Genomic DNA, 23,077 nt, shown 5'->3' on the forward strand with positions numbered 1-23,077 from the left:
TCCATTCATTCTAAACTACCCCCAACCAAAACCACGGCATGCTCTATAAAAACTCACCGGACTCAAGAGATACGCTGCTTTAACGAGTGATTTGCACACTTTCCAAAGTTATATTTCATAATTTTTGAGGGGTTTTTTTTTGCACTGCATTATCTTATCATTATTTTCTCATTGGAATATTGATGCTGTAACAGTAATTAAACTATGGACGGTTTTAGGAAGTTAGTCAAGTTAGTTAAAGGGGTGGTTGATTATTTTACTTCTTTTTAACTGTAGTGAGTGTTAGAGCCCTGCACGGGCCTCAAATCTAGGCCCTAGCTTTTTAAGGACTACAACAAACGGCTGGTAGGGACTACACAAGCTTCCTCCCGGGTAAGTGACATCACTAACCCTGAAATTTACATAAACCCCGCCCCCGGGAACACACAACAAAGGGGGTGAGGTTATCATGACAGAATATGCTAATCAATGACTTGAAGTTAGCTAACTCCACATCAACCACAAATTCATCAACTAACCATTCAGATACGTCGTGTCTCTTTCTACATGTTGTCTCTTCTTCTCGAGTCTCTCCATCATTGTCCGACTCCGGTTTGAACTTAAAAGGCTGAACAGTTTCATTGCCTGTCTGCATGAGGTTATCAGAGCTGCTAACGCAAACGCCCCATGAGCAGCAGCTCATTTGCATTTAAAGGGACTCACCCTCAAAAGAGTGATCTGTGGGGTATTTTGAGCTAAAACTTCACATACCGTAAAACTTCAAATAATAGCCGAGTCCCAAATAGACGCCTGTCTCTTTTAAACGCCTGGTGTGACGACAGGTTTGGGTAAATAAAGGCCAGTCTCAAATAGACGCCGGGTCTGTTTTTTAAGTATCGGGCTGTATTTGATCTTCTCAAACCCGTCAGATCGTCTGTTCAATGTTTTGATTAGATTTCACGTGACAGACGGAACCGTTCAAGAACGACTCATCACTATGGCAACATAACAAAGAGGTTAACGAACTTTCAGTCTTCAGTTTTTCTTAATTCTCTCAATACCACCATGGAGAAAAGTATAATTTGACATTTAAGCTGACAGTTGTCAAATTTCAAGCGTGGGTAAAGCTGGATACGGAGCGGCTGAAAAATTCCTTTAATGCTTGCGCGCAGACGTGCGCGTGTGTTTGTGTGTGCGAGGGAGAAGGAGGAGATATATTTCATTAACTTCGGGATGTTATCCTTAGGTATGTGGCCTGACAGTAGCTTCTGATAGAAGCGAGGATCACCTTATCCGTTGTTTCAAAGAGGGAGAGCCGTGCGCATCTGGGAGGAGCTGTTAGCGCGAGCAAGGCAGGCAGAGTTAGCGGAGGCTGGAGAGGGAGAAGTGGAGGAGAACCGCGGGGATGATGATAGTGATGAATAGAGTAATTTTCTATCACATGATTGCAGTTGTTTTACAGGGTAGCCTTCATTCTTTCTTGTTGATGTGTTTCGGGCAACAAGTTCATACGCTCAATGGATTTTAGCGGTAACTTATATTGTTCTGCCCATTGCTGTCACATCGTTTCGTTTTTTGTGCTGCCAACAATCTAAGACATTTCTTACATTAAATGATTTGTTAAACACATTCGAATTAATTATAAATAAAACGTAATATAATGTGGTAACCTCCTACCGTCATGCTTGAACATCTCACCACTAAATTAAAGGCCTGTCTCTTATAGACGCCTGTTTCAAATACAAGCCGGTGCAGTTCGGTGATTTGGGTAAATAGAAGCCCGGGCTATTATTTGAAGTTTTACGGTACACACTATGGGGACATCAGTGACTTATTTTACATCTTGTGAAAAGGGGCAATCAACCACCCCTTTAAAGGGTCATGAAACCCTAAACCAAATTTTCTGAGATTTTAATTCAGTTATGTGTGTTGAGCATTATAGAAGTCAATGTTACCATCCATTAGTTTTGATTGTAGGAGAAAACTAGTTAATTTTAAACATTTTTGCGCTATATTCAACTTCCGGGTTTAAATTCATCTTTGTGACGCTTTGTCGTACTATAGTACAGCAATGACTCATCGATGTCTCATAATTATTCACTAAGTCTGCGTGTCCTTATCCTATGAGAAGAGGCCTCACTTAATTATTCATGAGACTGCGTGTCCTTATCCTATGAGAAGATGTCTTGCTTAATTATTCACGAGTCTGCGTGTCCTTATCCTATGAGAATCCTGCTCGCTTAACACTGCAGCACGCATTGATTGACAGGCGCTTCAAACAGTGAGATCGCATTCAGTGAGTGAGAGACGCAATATTGGATCCAAAACGAGTGATTATTTTTGCTTTGTAAGAGTTTCTGCCTCCCATAAGTTCTCTTCAGTAGATCCTGAGTCTTCGAAACAAACGCGATTCATCCACACTGTGAGTGTAACCGCTCTTTAAGCCCATTAACCGATCAAACGGCTCATAAGTTATCAATGATGCAACAGCGTGTTCGTATATATTTTCTATGCAGAGAACATGCGGATTGCTGTGCATTTATTTGTGCAATAAATGATAGCTGTCGATATGTACTTTAATGTAGGCTATGTGTTATTTAAAGGGTTAGTTCACCCAAAAATGAAAATTCTGTCATTAATTACTTACCCTCATATCGTTCGACACCCGTAAGACCTCCGTTGATCTTCGGAACACAAATGAAGATATTTTAGTTTAAATCTGATGGCTCTGAAAGGCCTCCATTGGCACAATGCACGTTCACTCTCAAGACCCTTAAAAGGTACTAAAGACGTCGTTACAAAGTCCATCTCACTACAGTGGTTCTACAATAAATATATGAATCGGCGAGAATAGTTTTTGTGCGCAAAAAACCCTAAATAACGACTTATATAGTGATGACGATTTCAAAACACGGAATCATGAAGCTTCGAAGCGTTATGAATCAGTGAGTCGAATCATGATTCGGATCGCGTGTCAAACCGCCAAACTGCTGAAATTTGGCGATCCAAACTGCTGATTCGACTCACTGATTCATAACGCTTCGAAGCTTCATGAGGCCGTGTTTTGAAATAGTCATCCCTATATAAGTCGTTATTTAGGGTTTTTTTGCGCACAAAAACTATTCTCGCCGATTCATAAAGTTATTTTAGAACCACTGTAGTGAGATGGACTTTGTAACGTCGTCTTTAGTAGCTTTTAAGGGTCTTGAGAGTGAACCGTGCATTGTGCCAATGGAGGCCTTTCAGAGCCATCAGATTTCAACTAAAATATCTTCATTTGTGTTCCGAAGATCAACGGAGGTCTTACGGGTGTCGAACGACATGAGGGTAAGTAATTAATGACAGAATTTTCATTTTTGGGTGAACTAACCCTTTAAGGTGAGCTTACACAACCATGTGTATAATTTGTATGCTTTGATGCTTTTAACTCTGAATCAGAAGCCATGGCTGTGTTGTTGTCAGTCAGTCGCCCCTCGTCCCCCTCCACTCCGCTGCTTAACCACGCCCACTTTTATAGCATTTTTCAAAACTGTGGTGAGATCTGACGGCTGCTAAAACAGAGGGTTTCATGACCCTTTAAACTGTCGACAGGTTGAATAACACACACCTGGTTCAAATATGTACCTCCTCCTTGAGTTGCACAGAGCCTGTTCCTGGCCTAAAATCAAAAGGACGGTTTCCTGACCTGATGTGCTGCTTTTGAGCAGCCAGCATGAGATGCAGACCAGAAGCGTCAGTGCAGTCAGGAGAGTCAGTGCAGCGCCGATGACCAGACCCCACCGCCTGTGTGTGACTGAAAGGGTTCAGGATGAGCGTGACTATTACTGTCCCTCTCTCAGCAAGTGTGCAACAATGATGAAGGGTGTTTTTACTTACAGTCAGGGCAGATGATTCTTCTTCCATGGAGATCCACACGCCACACCTACAGACGGACAGGAGCAGAATTGATCACTTCTGATTGATTCAGACACGGTGGGATACAGAAATCCAATGATACTCATGAAACATGCTGGGAATGAAGCGCATGCTCGACACATTACCTGCACACACAGTCCTGATGAGAGGAAGGGGAAGGGCAGGCTCAGCTCCGACTCTGTGGCGCCCCCGTCCTGAGGAGAGGAGTATTGCAGGGTAATGTACTTTAAACAGGATGATCGTCACACTGAAGGGTTATTTTACCATCCTGACACACTCACCGTACATTATAGCACTTATTACCAGAGGCGGACAGTACTTAAGTATTTTTACTTTCCAAGTCATTTTATTTTTCAAGTATATATACTTTATCAGAGTTCTTCTTTGGAAAACTTTTACTTCACGACCTTCCAAAACATAACATTGTACTTTTTACTGCACTATGTTTCATATTGAATATCATTTAATACTTAATTACATTAAAAATGTAGTATTGTATACTTTTACTCAAGTAAAAAACGTTTATTTACGAAATGTAGTGCAGTAAAAAGTATGATATATATAATGCTTTGGAATGTAATGAATTAAAAGTTTTCCAAAGAAAAACACTGATGAAATATATACTTGAAAAATGTACTGGAGTAGAAAGTAAAAATACTTAAGTACTGTCCGCCTCTGCTTATTACACAGACACTCATCAAATCGGAGCTGAAATTATTATGTTAAATGATCATCATGTGAGAGGAAGACGTGACGTTAGCACAGCTATGTAAATAAAATCATACAGTTATACAGTTTTACACTCAAATATTTGACTGCGGAATGTTGGCATTAACCGATGACAATTAAAAATGCATAATACACTATTGACTGTAAATTTTGACTTACTACTCTAATATCTACCATTTAAAAACACATAACTGTACACTTGGTGTGCCCTAAATATCACCAGTGCAGTGAGCAAAATGTAAGTACTCACGTGAATTAGTAACATTTACAGATAAGGATATAACCTGTCAAATTAATGTTTTGCTCAAAGTGCATGACAGGATATGTTAAACACCAATGCATTCGCTTGAAGCATAAAATAAAAGACCACTCATGTTTTGGGCGCTTGATCATGTACCTTTCCTGCAGCAGTTCACTCTGTTTCCTCCAATAATTCTAGATGCATTTTGTCCATAGAAACGCATTATTCAGTGCTGTAATTTGACCCGACTGGTGGAAGTTTTCCCGACTAATGGATAATGAGAATCATTGTCGATGATTTTCATTATCGATTTTATCGATTAGCTGTTGCAGCCCTACTTATGACACATTGGCTAATGTCGATATTTAAAAAAAAAACAAAAGCCAAATATCGGCAGATATTGGTCGACAGCCAATATCGAATAGACTTTACTTGCACTGTCATAGTAAAAGGTCCCACTTATATTCTCATTATTGTTTTTTAAATGCCAAATATCGGCCAATCACTAATATCGAATGGCCACCCTATGCTCATATTCATGCATATGCAGGTACTCAATGTCTTTGATCAAAAGAAAGCACAGGACAGGAAAACTATCACTAACCAGCTGATGTGAGATGACAGGTCCTCGAGATGCACACGTCTCTTTATCTCTGGCACACAGCTGAGCAGCAAAAGAAGCGGCGATATTAGACGTCAGGTGCACATGCAGATGCAGAGATCCGGGGACAACAGTCACGCTCCACTCGGACCGGCCCTCTGAGAGAAAGACATCAGAGTCAGACAGGAAGACCGCAGCGATACGCTACTACACTCAACTAAAGGATTATTAGGAACACATACTAATACTGTGTTTGACCCCCTTTCGCCTTCAGAACTGCCTTAATTCTACGTGGCATTGATTCAACAAGGTGCTGAAAGCATTCTTTAGAAATGTCGGCTCATATTGATAGGATAGCATCTTGCAGTTGATGGAGATTTGTGGGATGCACATCCAGGGCACGAAGCTCCCGTTCCACCACATCCCAAAGATGCTCTATTGGGTTGAGATCTAGTGACCGTGGTGGCCATTTTAGTACAGTGAACTCATTGTCATGTTCAAGAAACCAATTTGAAATGATTCGAGCTTTGTGACATGGTGCATTATCCTGCTGGAAGTAGCCATCAGAGGATGGGTACATGGTGGTCATAAAGGGATGGACATGGTCAGAAACAATGCTCAGGTAGGCCGTGGCATTTAAACGATGCCCAATTGGCACTAAGGGGCCTAAAGTGTGCCAAGAAAACATCCCCCACACCATTACACCACCACCACCAGCCTGCACAGTGGTAACAAGGCATGATGGATCCATGTTCTCATTCTGTTTACGCCAAATTCTGACTCTACCATCTGAATGTCTCAACAGAAATCGAGACTCATCAGACCAGGCAACATTTTTCCAGTCTTCAACTGTCCAATTTTGGTGAGCTTGTGCAAATTGTAGCCTCTTTTTCCTATTTGTAGTGGAGATGAGTGGTACCCGGTGGGGTCTTCTGCTGTTGTAGCCCATCTGCCTCAAGGTTGTGCGTGTTGTGGCTTCACAAATGCTTTGCTGCATACCTCGGTTGTAACGAGTGGTTATTTCAGTCAAAGTTGCTCTTCTATCAGCTTGAATCAGTCGGCCCGTTCTCCTCTGACCTCTAGCATCAACAAGGCATTTTCGCCCACAGGACTGCCGCATACTGAATGTTTTTCCCTTTTCACACCATTCTTTGTAAACCCTAGAAATGGTTGTGCGTGAAAATCCCAGTAATTGAGCAGATTGTGAAATACTCAGACCAGCCCGTCTGGCACCAACAACCATGCCACGCTCAAAATTGCTTAAATCACCTTTCTTTCCGATTCTGACATTCAGTTTGGAGTTCAGGAGATTGTCTTGACCAGGACCACACCCCTAAATGCATTGAAGCAACTGCCATGTGATTGGTTGATTAGATAATTGCATTAATGAGAAATTGAACAGGTGTTCCTAATAATCATTTAGGTGAGTGTATATGACAGGTTCTCACCTGACTCGAAGGGACAGAACACTCGATGACTGCCATTTAGAGAAAACTGCAACACAAACAAATACGCACACATGAGAAACACAAACACATTTTAATCATGCACTAATGTGTACTCGGCGTGCAGTACCTTCACACACATCTGAGGGTGTTTATCCACAGCAGACACATTATATTCCTGTTGAAAAAGCAAAATGTAATCAGAATGGCATACTAGCATTCAGTATGTGATCTCTGTTCACCCTGTTTTGGACCGTCACGCACCAGTTTAGTCCCGTAGAGGGTGCCATTGGGGGCGGGGACACAGTAAGAGTTCTGCGTGTAGATTCGCCAGCACAGAGAGACCGAGGGATCTGATTGGTCACCAGGACAGAGAGGCTCCCATTGCAGAACAGAGCCGCGAACCCTTGCTGAGCTGGAGGACAAGATGTCACCGCCATCTGTGGGACGGAGACGATGCTGTCAAACACACGCAAACACAACCTAGACACGACTGAGATCAGACTATCAGGAAGACAACATTAAAGTCAGCATGACGTGAAATATAGACAAGTCTTTTATTTCCAATTGTGATGTACACTGATAAGGCATAACATTATGACAGATGAAGTGAATAACACTGATTATCTCTTCATCACGGCACCTGGTAGTGGGTGGGATATATTAGGCAGCAAGTGAACATTTTGTCCTCAAAGTTGATGTGTTAGAAGCAGGAAAAATGGGCAAGCGTAAGGATTTGAGCGAGTTTGACATGGGCCAAATTGTGATGGCTAGACGACTGGGTCAGAGCATCTCCAAAACTGCAGCTCTTGTGGGGTGTTCCCGGTCTGCAGTGGTCAGTGTCTATCAAAAGTGCTCCAAGGAAGGAACAGTGGTGAACCGGCAACAGGGTCATGGACGGCCAAGGCTCATTGATGCACATGGAGAGCAAAGACTGGCCCGTGTGGTCCGATCAAACAGACGAGCTACTGTAGCTCAAATTGCTCAAGGAGTTAATGCTGGTTCTGATAGAAAGGTGTCAGAATGCACAGAGCATCACAGTTTGTTGCGTATGGGGCGGCATAGCCGCAGACCAGTCAGGGTGCCCATGCCGACCCCTGTTCACCGCCGAAAGCGCCAACAGTGGGCATGTGAGCATCAGAACTGGACCAGGCTGTGGCTCTTTCAGCAGATAATGCACCTGCCACAAAGCAAAAATGGTTCAGGAATGGTTTGAGGAGCACAACGAGTTTGAGGCGTTGACTTGGCCTCCAGATTCCCCATCCAATCAAGCATCTGTGGGATGTGCTGAACAAACAAGTCCGATCCATGGAGGCCCCACCTCGCAACTTACAGGACTTAAAGGATCTGCTGCAAACATCTTGGTGCCGATACCACAGCACACCTTCAGGGGTCTCAGTGGAGTCCATGCCTCGATGGGTCAGGGCTAGCCTGGATGCCAGCCGAATTTAGCCCCGCCCACAAAATGTTTTGCTCGGGCAATTCGGTCTGGACTCGCTCCATAGAGGAGGAATTATGCCCGAACAGAAACTGTTCGGACCAATGAAATTGTCAGGGCGGGCTTTAGACGATGATGGACAGATGATCAACAGTAACGTAATCATCCACGTCATCGAAGGCTCTTGGGTTGAATTTGCTCTTATCCTAAACGGAGAACTTGTTCGTATATGCATTCACCTTCACTATTTCTCTCAGAAACGATGATCGTGTTGGTAAGTACTCTGTGTATCCTTAAATTATTTTATTACTGCCAAAGATCGTTTACACTCATGTTTTTCTTGTAACGTTACTTAATCATGCGTGCGTGCAGACAGGGTTTCCAAGTGTTTTTGCAATGTCGCGCACAATTGCTACTCAAAACGTTTGGTTGGCAAAATATGTTATTTTGGCAAGGTTGCCTGCTAAAATTCGCATTCCTGGGTTTATATAATCACATAATTGGGGTCGCTTCAACCCGCGGACATGGAGAAAAACACGGACTTGGTAACAGTGCAGTTGAGTTCTGTTGACATTTGACAACTAACGTTACGCGTCGCTCCGTTGCTCTGATTGGTTGTGGGTCTATCCAATTGAGGTCCGTCCTGGCTCGGTTGAAACACGCCCCATAATCAAAGCTCAATGGAGCGGTACCAGACTCAAATTCTGACTAGAATTGAGTATGGCCACGCCAGGCTAGGTCAGGGCTGTTTTGACAGCAAAAGTGGGACCAACACAATATTAGTATAATGTTACGCCTGATTGGTGTCTTATAAGTGACTGATTCGAACACTCTACATTGCAGCAAATGGAGCTTCTCTTGCACCAAATGCATAAAAATATAGTAATTCACATTTTAAATTCAAAAAACTAAATATTTGAACAATTAAATATTTGAAAATATAGATCAAATCTATAATGGTTTCTCAATGACACTAAAATAACACTGGCTTCTTGTGAGGCAGTTGCCTTCTCTGAGAAGGATCACAAGTCTGGGAAATAATAAGCACACGAACACAGACTGTCACACCGCACATCATCATAACAGGAAGACATTACATGGCATTTATTCTTTACAATCTGTCAGTTGTGTCAGGGAGGAGACATTCTGTTTGAGTTATCGATTAATCATTATTTCTTTCCATGTAAACACTGCTAATATCAATATACTGATAGTGATCTTTACAGTGAGAGAACAAAACACTTTCATACACACGCGCTCACACACACTCACGTGGCAGTATTCTCTCTTTTAAGGGACACTGTATGTTTCTTCTGGCATCAGGGCCTGTAAACCACAGCTGTGAACACAGAATAATGCAGATGTTATACATTACTAAGGTTAGAAAACTAAAAGTGAAAGGACTTTTGAAGAGTGTGAAGAGCAGCACACCTGCACACACACACAAGGAACCAGGGATGGGAAGCTCAGAACGATTTGATTGACAGGAGGATCGATCTGCAACAAAAACACAACACCTCGATGGCTCATGTAAGATGTACAGGGATTCAAATGGTTAAAATGTTGCAATTTGTTCTTGGTTTGGTTCAAGGGAACGTTTCTAAACAACAGACCAACATTTGTTTGTTAATACAAGTCACGTATGAAGTTTTGAAATGCTACAAGATGAAATATTTCACTCACCTCTTCAAAATGAAACACCTCGCACCTCACACGATTGTAGCATAGGCTGATCTTCACTCGTTGGTCTGTTTCCATTCGTACAGTGAAGCGTTTGTGATGCTCGTCCACAGTGATACTGGCTTCAGGCACTGAATTGTCCTCGTCTGTGTTGTGGAGCAGATTCTGGACGTTTATAGAGCGGGAGAGAGCTGCAGGCAGGACGATGTGAGATCTGATCAGCAGCTCGTCACTGTCGTTGTGAACAGACACTGTGACGGTGGAGCCAGCCCGCGCCGGGAAACAGTCGTACCGCAGGATCCACTGGAGGGAGACATACACACAGTTACAAACAGCCTGAGAAATACAAAGCATGCCTCAGAATACTGATTACAATTCCATTAAATCCAAGCATCAGAAAAGAAAAATCCGCAAAATAAGCATTTAAAAGTTTACGAAGATTAGGGCTTTTTTTGTTCTTATATCTGGAATACACCACCAATTCCTTTTGGAGAAGTAGGAGGATTTGTTTGTTTTTTTGTGCGTGTACAAATCTGCATTTGTGTAATGAATGTTTGGCCAAAACTACAATATTAACTAAAAACTCAGCATCCTGTTTCCAACGTCCCATAACGCTTTGCACAAATTATGGGAGTAACTTCTGTTAAACTTAAATGATCAGCGTAAGGGTTCGCTCTATGAAGACACTAATAAGCATTTTCAAAAACTGGGTACAATGAGATGCCATTATTACTCACTCTTCAACCACCCAACATTAAAATTATTTGTGTAAAAGTATTAACAAATGAATAACAGACCACCATGAATAACCTCAGATTATTTCTGCAATATTACAGGTGTGTTAAATATCACTATAGTACTATACATTATATTGCCAAAAGTATTGGGACATTCCTCCAAATCATTGAATTGAGGTGTTCCAATCACTTCCATGGTGTATAAGATCAAGCACTAGTCATGCAGACTCTTCTGCGAACATTTGTGAAAGAATGGGTCGCTCTCAGGAGCTCAGTGAATTTAAGCGTGGTACCGTGATAGGTCCATTCGTGAAATTTCCTCACTACTAAATATTCCACAGTCAGCTGTTAGTGGTATTATAAAGTGGAAGCAATTGGGAACAACAGCAACTCAGCCACTGAGGGTCACAGTGCACAGAAGTCGCCAACTTTCTGCAGAGTCAATAGCTACAGACCTCCAAACTTTGTGTGGCCTTCAGATTAGCTCAAGAACAGTGTGTAGAGCTTCATGGAATGGGTTTCCATGGCCGAGCAGCTCATCCAAGCCTTACATCAAGTGCAATGCAAAGCGTGGGATGCAGTGGGGTAAAGCACGCCACCCCTGGACTCTAGAACAGTGGACACGTTCTCTGCAGTGACCAATCACGCTTCGGTAATTCTATGGATGAGTCTGGGATTTGGTGGTTGCCAGGAGAATGGTACTTCCCTGACTGTGTTGTGCCAAGTGTAAAGTTTGCTGGAGGGGGGATTATGGGGTGGGGTTGTTTTTCAGGGGTTGGGCTTGGCCCCTTAGTTCCAGTGAAAGGAACTTCAGCATACCAAGACATTTTGGACAATTTCATGCTCCCAATTTTGTGGGAATAGTTTAGGGATGACGGATAAGGATTATTATAACACAATCTTATGATTCGAAATGATTTATTTCAGACTTTTTGAGTGGAACTTCCCCAAAGTGTTCATTGGGGATCGTTGGTAAAGTGAATAGTTTTGAAATCAAAACCAAGAACTACATATTTAAAAAATTTAACCATATGCTCAAATGTCTCTTTGGGCCCAATTTTAGTGATCCGAGCACATGGTCTGAAGCTCATGGCGCAGGTGCACTTAGGGCAGGTCCGAATCCACTTTTGCTAGTTTAAATGACGGAAAAAAACGGTCAGCGTACCAGACGCATGGTCCGAAAGGGTTGTCTCTAGTCTCTTAATGAGTCATGGGTGTGTTTTGGGCTTAACATGCAATAAACCAATCAGACTCCATCTCCCATTCCCTTTAAATGCCAGTTGCGCTCGCACCATGGCAGATTCACTATTTACATGTGAGCGGAAAGACTGACCGCCTCTCCAGAGGGGAATCCTTTTATTTCTAATATTTAGAAATGTGTGTGCACATCCCTGTGTGTGTGTGTGTGTGTGTGTGTAATAAGCAGAGGGTACACTCGTTGTGCACCACCTATAGGCTCATATTACTAACACACCCTTTAAATAACACAAAAAATACTGCACTATTGACTTTAGAGCAGGTTTGTGTTGGTCAATGGGCAGTCGTTTTCAGTTCCTTAAAATAGCAATGCAAAAATGCTCCTGAACACACCTGGTTTTCAGACCAGCACGCCCATGGGTGAACAGATGGCACGAGTGCATTTGCTATTTAAACAATGTGGCGCTGAATGTGAAAATTATAACTAGGGCTGAAACTAGCAAAACACTTGCATCACGGTTGGCGTCACATTGCGCCGGGTGTATGATAGGACCCTGTGTTCTGCTTCACTAAAGTTGCACTCGCCAAGTCTGAGAAACTCTTGGCAAGGATAAATGTCATTAAACACAGAACACAGGAATTCACTCACAACGGCCTGATGGGACGTCCTGTTCTTTTCACTCATCTGAATTCTTGCTTCGTGTTGCTGCAGATTATCACTGGTGATCCACTGGCAAAGAAGAAGAAGAAGATACAATCGTTATGATGCCTTAAAATCAATTTAGTGAAAGTTCAAAACTTTGCATCTATGTGGCAATGTTTTCGTTACATGAACACTAGTGCGTATGTGTACATTTGTACACCTGTTAAAGTGCACTTCGTCTGACCCGAGAGCAAACACAGGCGCTCAATCAACACTACACAGCGCTTGCATACCTCTCTGATGATGAAACACTCATACACTTCAAACATGTAAAAACCGAAGTATACTTTGACCTTCACCAATGCTAGTGCAGACAGTAAATGACTTAGCTGGATTTTACAGTTTTTCCTCTAGACGTTCCCTGGACCCCAGTTCGAAAAACCCCACTAGAAACCAATAAACAGCATTCATTTAAAATGATCCGTTGCATTTCCTCAAGCAGTGTTTCTCAGCAGGGCAAAAAACAATAACATACACAAATAATAGAACGCAACTGACCATTATAGCTATGCATTTAGAAAAACAAAATAAATAGGTTTATCAATGTACATATATCATGTTTTCTGCAGCACGTTAACCATCAGTCTCAAACATATTTGATGCAAATCTGCGCTTGGTGGAGTGTGACATTCATTCAGCCTTGAAACTCATGAACAAAGCTACAAAGTAAAAGAAAGTGCGAGTCAGACTACACAAAGTCCAGCTCCACTAGCAAAAATAATGCATGTGGTTAGTGTGTTTTGTGAAGCGAATCACTTGCAAACGAAATGTTAGAACGGAACTCTGGAACAGTCTTCCTAGCATTGTTCGGGAAGCAGACACACTGTCAGTTTTAATCTAGACTAAAAACACATCTCTTTAACCTGGCAAACACATAGAACATTATCAATTTCTATTATTCAAATTAATTAAATTATGGTTATGCTGCATTTACAAGGTAAGCCGGAGCCGGGAACACTTCCTTTAAAGGGTTAGTTCACCCAAAAATGAAAATTCTGTCATCATTTACTCACCCTCAAGTTGTTCCAAACCTGTATACATTTCTTTGTTCTTCTGAACACAAAGCAAGCTATTTGGAAGAATGTTTGTAACAAAGCAGATAGAGCAACCATTGACTGTACCATAGTAGGGAAAAAAATACTATAGTAGTCAATGGTTGCTCTATCTGCTTTGTTACAATCATTCTTCAAAATATTTTCGTTTGTGTTCAGCAGAAGAAAGAAACTCATACAGGTTTGGAACATCATGAGGGTAAGTAAATGATGACAGAATCTTCATTTTTGGGTGAACTATCCCTTTAACACCTGATGTACTCGTTACATCACAAGAAGAATGGCATCTATGTTAATATTAGTCTCTGTTTATCCTGAGGGTACCGTAGTCAACCATATCCGATCCATACCCAGATCAGATGAAAGACCTGTGCCTAGACACGACTTGACTTGAGGAGTTGAGACTTGATGCTCACAGTAAAATCCAGGCAACAACCCAAAAGCGTAGGACGTCAGAATAAATACACCATAAAATGTCAAATGTGCTGATTGTAAATATTAAATCATGCAAAGCAATTCAAATCCAAAGCAGTCATTTAGTCATTCTTCAAATATCTTTGAAGCAAATTGCGCACACACATATGTACAGTATATACGCCGATCAGGTATAACATTATGACCACCATCCTAATATTGTGTTGGTCCCCTTTTTGCTGTCAAAACAGCCCTGACCCGTCGAGGCATGGACTCCACTAGACCCCTGAAAGTGCGCTGTGGAATCTGGCACCAAGATGTTAGCAGCAGATCATTTAAGTCCTGTAAGTTGCGAGGTGGGGCCTCCATGGATCGGACATGTTTGTTCAGCACATCCCACAGATTCTCTATTGGATTGAGATCTGGGGACTTTGGAGGCCATGTCAACACCTCAAACTCGTTGTTGTGCTCCTCAAACCCTTCCTGAACCATTTTTGCTTTGTGTCAGGCGCATTATCTGCTGAAAGAACCACAGCCACCAGGGAATACCGTTTCCATGAAAGGGTGTACATGGTCTGCAACAATGCTTAGGTAGGTGGTACGTGTCAAAGTAACATCCACATGGATGGCAGGACCCAAGCAGAAGATTGCCCAAAGTATCACACTGCCTCCGCCGGCTTGCCTTCTTCCCATAGTGCATCCTGGTGCCATGCGTTCCCCAGGTAAGCCACGCACCCAGCCATCCACGTGATGTAAAAGAAAAGTGGTCAGCATGGGCATCAATAAACCTTGGCCACCCATGACCCTGTCGCCGATTCACCACGGTTCCTTCTTTGGACCACTTTTGATAGACACTGACCACTGCAGACCGGGAACACCCCACAAGAGCTGCAGTTTTGGAGATGCTCTCTGATCCAGTCGTCTAGCATCACAATTTGGCCCTTGTCAAACTCGCTCAAATCCTTATGCTTGCCCATTTTTCCTGCTTCTAACACATCAACTTTGAGGACAAAATGTTCACTTGCTGCCTAATATATCCCACCCACTAACAGGTGCTGTGATGAAGAGAAAATCAGTTATTCACTTCACCTGTCATAATGTTATGCATGATCGGTCTCTTCTACTCACCAAGTCTGCATTTTTTTGATACAGTAAATACTGTGAAATATTACTGCAATTTAAAATATGTTTTCTATGTGAATGTGTTATATGTTGTATTTTTAACCAAAACTTTTGAATGGTAGTGCATATTGAATTGAATATAATTGAATATACCATTTAAAAAGGATGAATTGTGTCATAGCGTATATAATAAAGCAATTTCATAATTGAGTTGATGATACAAACCCAGGATTTTATCAAGAGCAATCTATCTGTCCATTGGTTTTCACACAGACAGCGGTCAGGGCATCATTTACTTCCAGTAAGAGTTGGCGATATCTGGCGACCGTTGGATAGTGATATGTCACGTGACACGGTTGAACGAACTGTAAACAACCGCAGGCAGATCCAAACAAACAGCCTTTAAAGAGCCGCAGTGCTCAAGCTCACTACAAACACAGGAGACATTTACACCTGGACAAATAACCCTCCGCAAAACTGATATAAATCTGATCTGCTGCTTCTACGGCGTGTGCAAACGCAATGGAGATAATTTCTATGATATTGCCAATATAGCAGTGTTGGAGACGGATTGCTATCGGTGTCGAATGCATCATTTACACTGAATCATTACCAAAAAGCAATGATATCAATTCACATCCTTTAAAGGCTGCATTAACTAGGTTAGCCAGAACATGAAACACTTCCTATAACACACAACGTACTTGTTACATCGGAAGAATGTAAGTCCGTATCCAGATCAGATGGAGAACCCTCACCTCGATATGACTTGATGTTCACAGTAAATCCAGGCCCTAACTCAAACCCAAACTGAACCTAATAAAGAAAGGCGAGTTGGCCGGAGACTTACCCTGAGAACGCTGTTCTGTTTCCACACATGTAGCGTGTAGGAGTCGCCAGTTTCAGAGTCACTTAAGTTGATCTTCAGGGTCTCATTTGCCACTACAAACAAAAGGTCAGAAAATATGAACTCAGTCATTTAAAGACAAGCTGTGGTGATCACTGATGAGACTAAGAGTGGTTATGTACGTACACAGAGGACGGATGCGCAGCCGCATGCGGACGAACACATCCTGCTGGAGGAGAGGTATGTGGAGTCTGAGCTGAGGCAGGAGCCGCTCTTCAGATGAGAAACACAGAGGGTCAGGTGACAGACAAGGATCTCTAGTGGTGTGACGAGATCTCGTGCCACGATGTGAAAACTTGACATTTCTCATTGAGGTGAAGTGAAAGCTGTCTTGCGAGGTGAGTTAAAGGGGTAATGAACTGGCTTTTTTCATTTGAATAAGTTCAACTTATTACGTTTGCATGGTTTTTACATTCAAAAACATCCTAATGTATAAGTAATAGGCTATTTTCTACCCTGGTTTTGAGCCTCTCTCCTGGAACGCTCGGTTTTTATGGGCGTGCCGCACTGAAGACTTGGAAGTAAACGCCCACTGCTATGATCGGATAACAGTTTTGCATATTATAATGAGTTTCGACTCCCCCGTCAGTACACGTGGGGAATTGTTTTGAAAATGTGGAAAAATGGCAACCGGAATGATTCGCGCATACATGTTCGACCCAGAGTCTGATCCCGAATCGCAGGACAATGAACCAAGAACACCTCAAATACAAAGGATATTACAGCCTGTGACAGCTTGGTAAGGTTTATTTCTAATGTATCTTTTAGGTTTAGACTGGTTAGACATGTACACATAATCAGTAGATATCAAACGATCTGCAACAATGCAATACGATCACATATAACAACACGTTTTACTTACATAAGTGTGCTGATTCATTCATGTCGGATCCAATATAGAAGGCACAGCATTGTGTTTTAATCTCAATCTGTCTGCAAATCCAGTCTCGACCTGTATCTTGTTTACAAACGATTCCGCGGTGAAATGATGCAAACAAACGTGCAATGCCTTATGTACGTGACTTCATTAAAAATAAAGTTCAACCACACATTCCTAATATTAGAATCCGAAGGAAGCTTATGCAGCGACTGTGTTCTTCCACAACCAGGCACAGTGCAATATCTTGCTATCTTCGGCATGTTTATTGCTCGGTACCGCAATCCGTTTAGCTCCACGTAGGCCTATGTTATTTGTGTTACATTTCTTGCACGAGTCGGTGGGCGGGGCTACAGAATCAGGCGTTCTTCTTTTGTTGAGTCGGTGTTTCACCACAGTCTGACGTCACAGGTTAGTACATTATGAGATCGAGCGTTTGCTGGGCCTGGTGTCTATAAAAGCTTTTCTTTGACTAACAAGGACGTTTTCAGCTCTGAAACTTACAGGATATTCTTATATCACGATTAACTTTTATATATCAAAGGCTGAATGAAAAGTTGATTTCTCAATTCATGACCCCTTTAAAGGTAAACCACTTTACAGTGCTTGCATTATATTGTTCTGTCTTTAACTGCATATGATAATTGCATAAATATATGCGCTGCGGGTTTCGAGTCTCTATATGTGACGTTTGTTTGTGTTTCTATAAATCATTTATAAACGCACGCCAACACAAGAGAATACATCAATATGTTTCTAAATATGACTGCGAACAGCTCATCATAATTTCAAAATACAAGTCTAAATCCTCACTCTGAGTTTGCATGTTCATATGTTCGTGTTCAAGAAATTACAGTGGCTGTAGCATTTCTATCATAAAGAAGTGGCCAAATATTAAAGATTAAGAAACTTTAATTAAATGTAGTTTGCCCAATATTAAAGGTCCTGTTCTTCGTGATCCCATTTTTCAAACTTTAGTTAGTGTGTATTGTTACTGTTAGAGCATATATAATACCTGTAAAATTATAAAGCTCAAAGTTCAATGCCAAGCGAGATATTTTATTTAACAGAAGTTCCCTTTCAAAGCCTACAACGAACGGCCAGTTGGGACTACATCCTGGTACATCCTGCTTTAATTACGTCAGTAGAGCAGTTTGTCGACTAACCTCCGCCCACAAGAATACGCGAAAAAGGGGGCGTGGTCTTGTTGCTCCCGCGTGGAGAAGAGGAAGTGTTGCGTTCGGTTGCGTTTGTATAGTTTGTTTGTCGCCATGTCGTCGAGACGCTGTTATTTTCATCCCGGAGACAAATCACCTTTGTTTGGCTTTCCCAGGGACGCTGTACTTAGAGATCATTGAGCGCATGCATCTCCGTTATGGTAAGAGGCGTGACCTTCCCGGGTAACGTGCCCTAAGCTGCTGTCGAATCACAACACGGGAACCGCTGGCACAATCAGAACTCGTTACGTGTTTCTGAAGGAGGGACTTCATAGAACAGGGAAATCTTTCGAGCCGTTTTGAGGACAGTGAAAACAGCGGTATACAGATAAGTAAATTGTGTGAAAAATACTGTTTTTTTACACGCGAAACATGAACACATGTTATATTGCACACTGTAAACACAATCAAAGCTTCAAAAAAACACGAAAAACGGGACCTTTAAAGGAGGATTTGATCTGCTGTAAAGTGTAACAACAATCACAGGCCGCTGGCGCCCTCTGCAGGAATCTGTTATAATACATAATGTTGATTATGTTTATATTACATACTAGCAGTGTTCAATAAAACCATTTGATTACTTGCTTTTGATACCAGTTATTAATGCCTCATTATTATAATAAACGTATTTTAAGAAATTTTAAAGGCAATTGTTCACCACAAAAATAATGATCCGATTAATCGTCCAAATAATCAACAGATTACTTGATTACCAAAATAATCGTGACAGCCCTCGAATAGTTTAAACATTTCAAAATGCACCTGCATTGTTTTACATTTTGTGATGTTCACAGACAATTTTTCCAGTCATATATTTCTCATTTAAAAAAAAAAAAAAAAAAAATTGTGTTAAAATATCGTCTCGCTCTTGTGAACCCAGTATCGTGTATCGTCTCGTCACACCCCTAATCCCTTGAGATCAGGGGCTTTATTCACAAAACATTAAGGGTAAAAGTAGCTCCTAACTTGCCGATTTAGGAGAAACTCTGAAAAATAATGGGCGTGTCAGTCCTAATTTTAGGACTCCTAAATTTTTGCTCTAAGAGTATTTCACAAAGCATTTTAGCTCTCAAACTAGCTCCTAAATCCATGAAACGCTAGGAGTAGTCAAGAGGACTCCTAAGTCACCAAGACCAAATCACTTAACAATCCTACTGGCTGTTGCCGCAATCCGCCCAAAGACACTATACAATATTGAGGCAATAGTGTTAATAAATGCATCTTTAATAAAAAAAATTTATGTCAGATTACCTGTGGCAGTTGTTTTTTATGAGTTCACACTTACAAATGCTCGAATAGAGCAAAAAAAAAAAAAGGCGCACTGTCCGATGGGATCCAGGACTCCGAGCTAGGAATTTAGCCCAAACCCAGAGTTCTGCCCCGCATTGAGTAACGGGGTTGCGGAGGGATGCAGAAAACAGTTGAGGTAACTAGGGGAGTCGGATCTCGGCTGTGTATATACCTCCTCTCGCACTGATTAGATAGAGACCATTTAAACGTAGGGCTGGGCGATAAAACGATAACGATATTTTGAATTTATTTGTCAAGAGGAAAAACCCCTTGAGATGTGACATCTCGTTTTCAAGAGGACCTCAAACGATATGTATCGCGATAGACACGTAATCGATATCAATAAAAAAATTTGTTCGATAAAACGTCCGATAATTTTTTTTCTTCGTCGTAAGAAACCAGAGGTTGCGAAGCAAGTTTGGTTGCATGAACAAAGGCACTCGCTCTCTGGTAACCAAGCAACGTAGGGAGTGACGGGATGTATCAATTTTGGTTGCGCCATATCGTTGTCTTGTGTTGGAATCATTCTTCAGTAACAGAACCGCCGTGGAGTGATAAGTGGAAAATGAGTGCCGCAGCGAGCAAGGAAATTGTTGATAAAACAGGAAAACAAGTCAGCTCGCCAGTATGGCAGTTTTTTTTTTTTTTGGATTTTATAAGTCTGTCCTTAGTCAGACCAATGTCGTCTGCAAGACTGTCGTCCCCACCAAAACTGGTAATACCACAAACTTGTTTTACCAGCCTTGTTTATACTTTCATCTGGCTCCGCAGCGCGAGCCTCCGCTGACAGCGTGCGTGTCTCGTTTGTTTGGGGACGTGTTTATACTCAATGCGCTCGCCGTTGTGCTATTCTTGACTTTGGCTGAATCCGAAATCGCCCCCTAAACCGTCATTCACTATTTCCTACTTTAGTCCACTGATACAGTTCACTTGAAGGAGTGAATGAAAACAAGTGAGCAAATTCGGACAGCTGCTGTGTGTACATCGGCTGTACACTCGTTATTGCGGTGCAATGTGGGATAGAATGAGTGCACTAAATAACGTCCACTATGGTTTCGGACACCACTACAAATGGCTGTCCCCTCAAATAGTGCCCTATTTAAGTGTATAGGGGGCGATTTTGGATTCAGCCTTTGAAACTACATGGAGAGGTAACGTTACTCTGCATCAGTGCCTTATGACAAAGCATCTGGTAACAGTTACAAAGAAATAACGGAGGCACTGCACCTTAAGAGATCATTGTTAAGTGTTCATTGTGATTTTAGACTTGTGTTTATAGTTTAATTATTTGAGTGTTTTCCATGGTTGTGTTGCCATTTCTGCCTTTATAACTGAAGGGATTATAATCAGAGGAAGGTTACGTTTAAAATAAAAATGCTTAAATGTAAAATATTTTTCTCCTGGTCCTTATTTTAAATATGTGATAAAAAAATATACATAATTATCAATATCGACCGATATGAAACCCTTATATCGTTTAAACGTGCTCCTCACAAACTCTCTCGAGATGCAGACATGCAAGAGGCTGACAGATAGCTAAACATATTAGTGACACTTTGCCTACTTTTTAAAATCTTTATTTGAATATGGCAACATTCTTATTTTAAAGATTTTATTTGAATATAGTAACATGAAACCTCAACAAAATATTTGTATTATTAAAATCTCTGACAGAGACCCCTCCCCTATCAGCCAATCACTGTGGTCATAGTTAGAAAGCGTGTTGACATCATCCATAGCAACGAGGTCAACCCTGCCCTTACTCTTAGCTTAAGACTTCTCTCTATTCCTTTTTAGGCTTTGTGGGTAGGTTTTAAGCAAAAACTCGTACCTAAGAATTTTTTCTGGCATTTAGGAGAACTCTTAGTGGTTAAAGATAAAATGTTTTGTGGATACGGCCCCAAAACTATACTCTTCACATTTAATGTTAACTAAATATATGCGTCTTTGTAAAGTGGGCAATGAAGGAGAAATCTACATTCGAGGTCAACAGGAAATAATATAAATTATTGCGTCAGATTCATCAGCACACACGGAATGCATAATCTTTGGGGTGCTTTAGTATTAAAAAAAAAAACGTATCAAAACCTAGGTGACATCAGCCAAAATATTGTGAATATCGGAAGATAGTTCAGAATTAAACAAAAAAAATGTATATGTGAGTTACACTGACTGTTAAGAGGTTTTACACGTTCATGAGTGTTTAAGCTTTTGAATGATATTTTAAACTGTACATTAAAACCTTTTAGCTGCTCAATTTTTGTGATATTTTGTATAAAATCATGAATTGCTACCATTTAAGTTCAGATCTACACTCAAAAAGAGTTAACCGGTTAAGAATAGGGTCAGTTTGAACATTGAGCTGAAACAAAAAACTTCTCTGAATGTCCCCATTTAAACTTCATACTTTGCTTGTTTTACAGCCCATTGCTTATAGAAAACTAAATAAAATAAATGTAGACATTGTGAAATAATGTGTTGTGAAATTACTCACCAGCACCACTGCATTCCTTTAGAGAGAGAGAGAGAGAGGGGGGGGATTAGTTTGTGTTCAGAAAGTCTCAGAATATAAAGACAAGCATCTTTGCCGATGAAACATCAATGTCAACTAATTCGTGTAATTAATAGCAACCTGTGTGTGACGTCAAGAGATCACACATACAACTGCATTGTTTCGGTCTTTCCTTATTGTCACTTGTTGATTTGACATTGACAGTTTTTTGCATATCAGATAAAACTGAGATCTTCTGATGAGAAGCAGATCGAGTAAAGAGATCGAACAGCATATCTACACCAAAGAGCCAATCGATTTCAAGCACATTCTGCAATTATATAGCCTAAAATTGAACACTGAAACAATATGCATTGTGAAAATAAATCTTGCTCTGGATAGACTTTGACTACTAACTGTTTATTAGTTCCCCGTTTTAGTTTTAGCTTTATGATTGACAGTTTTCTTCCTAACACCAACAAAAGATTCAAAACTGAGATACACAGACACAGAATTACAATGCAAACCTACTTGAACTAACAATACACACACACACAAACGCACACACACACTGAACAAAATTATAAACGCACGCAACACTTTTGTTTTTGCCCCCATTTTTCATGAGCTGAACTCAAAGATCTAAGACTTTTTCAATGTACACACAAGGCCTTTTTCTCTCAAATATTGTTCACTAATCTGTCTAAATCTGTGTTAGTGAGCACTTCTCCTTTGCCGAGATGATCCATCCACCTCACAGGTGTGGCATATCAAGATGCTGATTAGACAGCGGGATTATTGCACAGGTGTGCCTAAGGCTGGCCACAATAAAAGGCCACTCTAAAATGTGCAGAATGGGATGTCATTAAAGTTCATGTAAAGGCAGGTGTCACTCACTCACTCACTCACACACTCACACACTCACACACTCACACACTCACACACTCACACACTCACACACTCACACACTCACACACTCACACACTCACACACTCACACACTCACACACTCACACACTCACACACTCACACACTCACACACT

The 23,077-nt window shown here is 41.2% G+C and overlaps 1 protein-coding gene across 2 annotated transcripts in view; it reads right to left on the reverse strand.

Annotated features, from left to right (window-relative positions):
• The window catches only part of LOC307132267 (interleukin-17 receptor E), a 517,506-nt gene that overhangs the window by 4,582 nt on the left and 489,847 nt on the right, over positions 1-23,077 (reverse strand). The window contains exons 2-15 of one of the 2 annotated variants that reach the window (XM_079826446.1): positions 22,039-22,054; positions 16,287-16,373; positions 16,104-16,195; positions 12,612-12,692; positions 10,032-10,331; positions 9,780-9,845; positions 9,621-9,687; positions 7,175-7,350; positions 7,041-7,088; positions 6,914-6,959; positions 5,469-5,623; positions 4,020-4,088; positions 3,856-3,901; positions 3,665-3,772 (exon numbers count right to left, since the gene is read on the reverse strand). In XM_079826446.1, coding sequence (XP_079682572.1) covers positions 3,665-3,772; positions 3,856-3,901; positions 4,020-4,088; positions 5,469-5,623; positions 6,914-6,959; positions 7,041-7,088; positions 7,175-7,350; positions 9,621-9,687; positions 9,780-9,845; positions 10,032-10,331; positions 12,612-12,692; positions 16,104-16,195; positions 16,287-16,373; positions 22,039-22,054 — 1,357 coding nt within the window. The remainder of the gene's footprint in view (positions 1-3,664; positions 3,773-3,855; positions 3,902-4,019; positions 4,089-5,468; positions 5,624-6,913; positions 6,960-7,040; positions 7,089-7,174; positions 7,351-9,620; positions 9,688-9,779; positions 9,846-10,031; positions 10,332-12,611; positions 12,693-16,103; positions 16,196-16,286; positions 16,374-22,038; positions 22,055-23,077) is intronic. The other variant, XM_079826447.1, reaches the window with a different exon arrangement.

Source organism: Gobio gobio (genome assembly GCF_949357685.1).
Source record: "Gobio gobio genome assembly, chromosome: 10".
In the NCBI taxonomy this organism is placed as follows: Eukaryota; Metazoa; Chordata; class Actinopteri; order Cypriniformes; family Gobionidae; genus Gobio; species Gobio gobio.